Source organism: Triplophysa rosa, unplaced genomic scaffold (assembly GCF_024868665.1).
Source record: "Triplophysa rosa unplaced genomic scaffold, Trosa_1v2 scaffold124_ERROPOS922197, whole genome shotgun sequence".
NCBI classification, from domain to species: domain Eukaryota; kingdom Metazoa; phylum Chordata; class Actinopteri; order Cypriniformes; family Nemacheilidae; genus Triplophysa; species Triplophysa rosa.
The window spans coordinates 21,719-29,369 of NW_026634124.1; the positions used below are offsets into that span (position 1 = coordinate 21,719).

Below are 7,651 nucleotides of genomic sequence, written 5' to 3' on the forward strand. Positions count from 1 at the left end.
ATTGAGTCTGCCAAAAAAAAAATTACGACATGAAAAAAGTACTTACAAGTAAAACGACTTACATTTTCTAATTAAACTAAGGCCTAGACCTGGTTTAAAGTAATCCCTATCTGGGAAACCGCTCCTTAAACATATCAAAAATAAGGAATCAGTATACCGTATATAAAAATATCAGTTTAAAATAAAAAAACAAGCCTTGTGCATCATAGGGAATAATGCTCTGAATATGTTACAGTTGGTTTGATACCTTTATCTGTAACGGTGTCAGAGTTTAATGCATTTAAATAGGTACAGTGTGTTAAACATCAAAAATAAGGAATCAGTATACCGTATATACAAATATCAGTTTAAAATCAGAAAAACAAGCCTTGTGCATCATAGGGAATAATGCTCTGAATATGTTACAGTTGGTTTGATACCTTTATCTCAAATGCTGTTGTCGTTTAATGGATTTATGTAATTACATACATTAAAAGTTGTACAATTATTATAAAATACATAAAATGCTAATTCCAAAAAACGGAGCCTTGTGCAATAACTGGCATGTTTTTCTGAAAATTTTAGTACTGGTTTTATAGATGAATGTCACGTAGTTAAATTGTTTAATCAATTTTCATGGTTAATTTATATTTCGTTTTTTTCTAGAAATTAAACCTTGTGCAACGTAAAGGGCATATATTTATGTCTATCTGAGTTAGTTTGGGTTCAAAACTTAACAGGCGCAAAGAGCTTAATTGGTATGAAACCGAATGTCTAATGAATGTCCAATATCAAACTAACTTTACCACGGTCAAATAAAGGTGGTATTGACTTATCTTTCAGGATCAAGCGGCTGGTAATCCCGCGTTGAACTCGCCAAAATTTGAGAAGCAGTCATCGGTAAAATTACGAGCACATAACACAAGGTTGGAATTGTACTACAGTGGTATCGTAGAAAAAAACATTTAGCCACTGATCCTTCACATCGTCATCCTTTGGCAGCGAAAACAAAATACATTTGCGTTCACAGCACAAAACACAGTGTCTCCTCGAAATGTTGTATACGCAATGCTACCTGAAGTGCTAGTGGGCAGGTCAAAGTGTTCCTGTTTCGCGGGAAGGTGGGGGTTATGGATGCGTTACACTGTGACATATCGATGTTACACTCAAAAGATTTGAAAGCCTAACGATTTGTTTGGGCGGTTCGGAGTTGACTCCTTATTTTGGAAGCCAATATCTTAATTTATCATGGACTTTTTGGATTAACAACTTTGCAGATCGTTAAAATTGAAGGAAAGCTAAATTACACACTGCAATGCCGGCAATTTTATGAGATTCATGAAACCTGCTCATTAAATTCTGAAAATGCTTTAAATTGTGGAAATTGTCATTTTGACCCCCTTTAGAAATTAATGAATTATTTACTAAATATTAATCCATGACCTTTAATATAATTTGTCTTTATCATTGATAATCTTTTCCAAAAATGTAAACATGATATTATGCTTAGGATACTTTAACATTGGTTATACAGTAGAACAAATAATGTCATAAGCACTGTCTATTAGTTGTTAGTACAAGAATTTACACAGGATAGCAGAGATTAGGAAAGTTATGCCTTTCCTACCTCCTTCTCATATACAGTGTAATGAGTGTTCAGGGCGAGTCGGATCCATTTGCAATTCTCCTTTAATAGTAGGACACAGAGATAATATCACCAGCAGTAGCGGGTTAAACATGAAACAGGCAATGGGTCGAGGCAGGCAGCAAACAATCGTATACGTAATAACAGGCAGGTAGATCAGGGGCTGGTAGCGGGTAAACAATAACACGAACAGGTGTAGGTCAGGGCAGGTAGCAATAATCCAAAACTGTAAAACAATCCAAGGTAATACACAGAATGACAAGAGCACACAGAATGACAAGAGCACACAGAATGACAAGAGCACACAGAATGACAAGAGCACACAGAATGACGCTTAGAAACGTACCCATGGCAAAACAAGACTTCGCAATGAGTGAGAGTTGAGTCACTGAATATATAGTCCCGGTAATAGTGATCAGGTGCAGCGGTGATCATGTGTGCAAAGGATTATGGGAGATGAAGTCCAATAGTCAAAAACTCGGGTGAATGTGATCTCTGGTGACCGGAGAGTTGATATCGTGACATACAATATATACTGTATACAATATTATAAACTCTTTATTTCCCCTTCAGAATTCTTAAGAGGTTATAAGAAAATCTGACCATGTCTACATTGACCATCTTTACATAAAGTGTATTTTTAAACTGATTGTGGAATCCATACATCTCTATCTAATATGATATTATTTATGTGGCCATGAGGAACAGTTTATTATTTACAATATTCACAAGAAAAATCATAAAGCATACATACGAAAACAAGTCACTGACTGCCTAACATAAAGCCACATAGTGGAAGATATATACTGTAGCACAACAGTGCACACTGACAATATCCATTGTTTATAAAAGTATCAAGTAATAAAAATAATCATCATAAGAATAAATACAATAGAAAAACCAATGTGCAAGAAATATTCACCCTCATACAACAACATAAACAGAATTAGCAGCTAGACCCATGTGGTCCCAAGATATATGAAACATCTCACTACAACCGTATTGGGGAACATATTATTATTTTAATATTTCTGAGATACTAAACTGATATTAGCTCACTGCAGTATTCCAGAAAGTAAAATATATATATTTTTTCTTTCTATGGGTTATTAATAGTTACTTTCTTAGCAAGGGCTGTAGATTCAGCAGTACACATGTTCAAGAACTAAACAGTATTAAAAATCATTCTGCTATAGTAAGAACTAGTACAATGTCTGTCATGTTGTCTGGCCAAATAACTATTATAATTTCTTCATGATTTTGTATTTGAAATGCCCAGTTGATGCTATGAATGTGTAAATGAATCAAAGCTCATTTATACACAAGTGGTCCCTATGCTGTATATGCTGCATTAAAAAACTATACTTAGTGAAGCTGAAACCCATTTGAGGACAGCAAAAAGTATGACACACAAACATAAAGAATGGTAATGAAAGGTTACGGTAAGAATTACATGTGATAACAGTTACATTTGCTGACAACACTGGACTTCAGACAACAGCATTAGAGGTGAGATTTTCACAACCTTTGCAGTCATATGCCCACAGCCCAAATCCATAAAGATCCGTTTTCAGAAATAATATTTTGCTGTCTTCTCTAGTGCCAACAACAGATCTCTTGAGAAATACTATTTCAAGGTAAAACTGGTGAGAAATGTGAATTCCCTCTGGCTTGAAAGCTCATTGTACAGGGTCTTCGGCAAGGCGGCTCTCATAGAGACTCAAGGCATGATGCACAAATTCATATTGTTCCTCAGTCTGGATCATACCACCCCTGTGAGAAACACCACATTAGAGGCAAGTTTGCAATACATTTATTTGACAGATATAAAATGTTAGTTCTAAATAAAAAGTAAGAACAATCAATCAGTGATCACTCTCGCACACCTGTAGGAAATAGGTGCGTGGGAAAAAAAGACCAGAAATTGTCAGTAATCAGGTGTCACGGTCTCGTGGAGAAGAACCCAATTGCAGGCAGGAATGAAGGGGTTAACACAACAGACTTTAATATTAACAAAACAAAAACCCTCGATGGGGGACGAACACAATAACAATAACGAAAGGCTTTTCAAAAGGATAAAGAAAAATTTCCCGCTATGGGGCAAAACAGAAACTAAGGCAAAACTAACAAACTCACGTTCAGGGACAAAAGCAAGGATGAGGCAAGACAAGGACGCATGAACACGAGGTAACAAAGCACATGAACGCAACACACAAGTACAGGACAATGAAACATGAGGGCATTTATAGGGGAACAAACAAAGGAAGATAACGAGGGGCANTGTACGTCATTTATTATTGCGTTAATTAGGCTGTATTGTTTTTAATCAGCATTTGTTTATTAATCTAATTTGAAATATGTTATTTAGGATAGTGTTCTATTTAATATTGTTTTTAATCAGCTTTTGATTATTAATCTAATTTGAAATATGTTATTCAGGATAGTGTTCAATTTAATAAAAAAAAATATAGTTATTATGTGAGGTAAAATAAGTTTAAATCAAGAATGTTTTGAAATTCACAACATTTCAACACAACTTTTTCTCACAAATTTAAAGGGTGCTATTGGACTATTAAAGGTAAACGTTATATTATGCGACTACGCATTACGTTATGGAGAGCTTACGAACTACTGGCTACGTTCTGCCTTAAGACCAAATGGTGCCAGTGAATAACATACAGATTTAGTTACAAACTAGCTAGTAGTTACTAAGCCTCTAGTGTGGAATTTACGTTCACATTTAAGAAAGAACTTACGAATGGCTGGTGACACCCTGCCCTGGAACTCTTGAATGAGGCATCAAGTTCTTATATCTATGCCAGGATGTACTAGCAATAGGTGATTTTTTTATTAAAAACAAAGTGTAAAAACATCCTTTACATAACAACAAACCTGAAAAAATGTCAACAACAAAAAACAGACATATTGAACATTACGACACAAATGACATAAGTCAAAGATTTACACAACTTCACCAAATCATAATAACATAATAACATTGAGTAATATTAAAGAAGGTTGGCCACTGACCCTGGCCCCTGGTTTTGTCGTGATTCTGCCTCATCTTGTCATGGCTTTATTGATCTTGTGGCAGAATCACGGCAGGATCCCTTGTTATATGTGGAGAGAGACGTTTTGGCCCTGTGGGCCTTTCATATTCTCCCTCTCTCCGGTGTTGTGTCTTTTAGCCCCGCCCTCTCGTTCCCTCATTAACTTCTCCTTAGTGTTTGATCCTTGTCACCTGCCCGTCACCCTCCCTGTGTTATCATCCCTCGTTTGTATTCCCCTATATATTGACCTCGTGTCTCTTGTCTTGTGCTGATTCGTTTTGTTTCACTGCTGTTCCAAGTCTTAGTAAGTTTTCATGTATCCTGCCTTCTTGTGTGTATTGAGTGTAGTCCTGTCTTAGTTTTATATAGTCTTTTTTGAATATTCTGTCCGCTTGTTTTGTCCCCCACGTGGGAAGTTTTTGGTTTATGTTTTTATGTATTGCTAGTTCTGTTCCCATTTTGTCTCCCCAGCGTGGGTGTTTGATTTGTGTTTTTTGTTTGAAATAAAGTCTGTGTTAACCCCTTCTACTCTGCCTGCCTGCATCTGGGTTCTTCCTCCACCTGTTTCATGACAGAATGAACCGACCCAGCCGAACCCAGCAGGCAGCAAACATGGACAATGCAGCGTCGTCCCTACATTCTCACCAAGCTCACTTGCTGCTTGGGTTCCGTCAGGGGAGTTACGGGAACCGGAAGTTCGCCAGAGCATTCTCGGTGGTGGCGGAGGAAACCGAGTTTAGTGAGGCAGAGTTAAAAGTGATTTTTGACTGCTGCCTCACTCGGCACCTCACGCCGTCAGAGAAGAGGCTGCTGGGTCCCCTAGGGTTTGCGGATATGGTCAGGTACGTGGTCAACCGGGACGCTCCCGGTGGTGCGGAGAAGGAGGGAGAGGTGACATGAAGGAGCTTCCAAGCCGGTGCAGCCCGGTTTCCAGTCCGGTGCAGCCGGCTTCCCGTCCGGTGATCCAGCCGGCGTCCCGGCCGGTGATCCAGCGGCGTCCAGTCCGGTGCAGCAGCCGGCATCCAGTCCGGTGTCCAGTTCGGCGTCCAGTCCGGTGCGGCCGGCGTCCAGTCCGTCGTCCCGTCTGCCATCCATCTCCGGCGTCAAGCCCTGTCCAGCCGGACTTCCAGCGGGTGACTCAGCCAGCACCCAACCTTGTCCCGCCGACGTTCCAGTCGGTGGTCCCCCCAGGACTCCCCCTCCAAGTCCCCCAGAACTCCGTGCTCTCGAGCGTCTCCTCGGACTGTGACTCCCCCACCCGGCCCCAACCCCTTTGGACTTCCCCTATGGACTCTTTTGTTCCCCCACCCCCCGTCCCATGTTTGTTGTTTTTGTTGTCACACCCCAACCCCTTTGTAATCATTGCTTGTTTGCCCCTGTTAATTTTCACTTTGCTCTGTTGGATGTTGTCTGTCACCCAGTCTGTCATGTCTCGTTAGTCTACCCCCTTGGTGAACGTCTGGGGGGCGTTCATTAAGGGGGGGGGGGCTTCTGTCATGGTTTCTGCCTCTCTCGTCATTTTTTTCTTGGTCTTGTGGCAGAGCCATGACAGAACCTCTTGTTATTTGTGGAGAGAAGCATATTATTGTCTGTCACAACATAATATGTGTTCTCTCCGGTGTCTCGTCTCCTAGCCCCGCCCTCTCGTTCCCTCGTTAGCTTCTATTTGTGTTTCATCCCTCTCACCTGTCCCATTATTGTTTGAGTCTTGTCACCTGCCCGTCACCCTCCCTGCGTCATCAACCCTTGTTAGTGTTCCCCTTTATAAGCCCTGTGTATTCCTAGTCCTGTGTCGGTTCATTGTCGTTCTCTTCGTGTCGTGTCCTGCCCTGTGTTTCCCTCCTTGTATCGTGTGGATTATCCATGTTCCTGTTTATCGCGTTCGTGGTGTTTGTGGACTTATTATTTGGATTACCGTTTTTGCCTAGTTTGTTTTGTCTGCCTGCTACAGGAAGTGTTTAAGTTTGTTTCCTAGTTTTGAGTTGCTCTGTTTTTCCCCATCGTGGGTTTTTGTTTTGTTTTAATTGTTTGAAATAAAGTCTTTGTTAACCCCTTCTACCCCGCCTGCCTGCATCTGGGTTCTTCCTCCACCTGTTTCATGACAGGTTTCTCCTAAGACTTCGTTACAAACACCTTATAGAGTATTAGTGCACTTTATCTACCACTCACCTTTCTTATTGACCAAAGGAGGTTCAAACTATGAGAAGATTGCCAGTAGCAATGTAAACTTTCATCTAGGAACTTTATAAGAGCCCAGTACAGCTATTTGAAATACTTGACATTCACATTGATTTTAAAACAGTATTTCTAAAGAAATGTTTCCATTTCTCCAAAAGCTGTTAAGTTTAAGAAGTCATTGTTTTCTTACCAAAGCTGATCCATCCAAAAATATAACTGCACATTCAAAATGCCTGTGATCTTTCACAAGTTTGTGTGCTATGTTCCAAACAAGAGCACGTGGGTATCAGGTTTCATCTAACTAACAGTAACAATGAGTCAGTCACTTTGGCATGCGACCATCTGCATTTGAGGTTTGTGTTGAGAGTGCAGACACACCCATTTACATGATCATCTGACATGAGATTTTTCCTCATACAGTGTCTGCTGCATGATGATAATTGGGGAAAAACAAGATAATAATCTTTTCATGGAAGATCAAAGAAAGATTAAAATATGATGTGACATACACTGTACAAAAATCACCAATTAAATTTTTTAAGTTGCGTTTAATTAGCTTTATAAGTCAATTGAACTTAAAAAAATGAGTAAAAATACAACTAGATTTTTTAAGTCAGTTCAATATAATTTGTTTAATTGACTCATAAAGCTAACAACTTAAACATTTAATGAAGTTGTTTAACTTACGTTTTTAAGTTGTTGTTTTTTTACAGTATATGAACTAAATGAATGTGAATGTCATCACGCTTTGACATCCCATATGTCTTTATTGCTTTTTTTCAGGGAAATTTAGGCCCAA

The 7,651-nt window shown here is 39.3% G+C and overlaps 1 protein-coding gene across 2 annotated transcripts in view; it reads right to left on the reverse strand.

Annotated features, from left to right (window-relative positions):
* Nucleotides 1–1,391: 1,391 nt before the first annotated feature.
* Nucleotides 1,392–7,651, reverse strand: part of ptprr (protein tyrosine phosphatase receptor type R) — an 80,179-nt gene continuing 73,919 nt past the window's right edge. Inside the window, exon 12 of one of the 2 annotated variants that reach the window (XM_057326751.1) lies at nt 1,392–3,397. In XM_057326751.1, coding sequence (XP_057182734.1) covers nt 3,304–3,397 — 94 coding nt within the window. In that variant the 3' untranslated portion in view covers nt 1,392–3,303. The remainder of the gene's footprint in view (nt 3,398–7,651) is intronic. The other variant, XM_057326750.1, reaches the window with a different exon arrangement.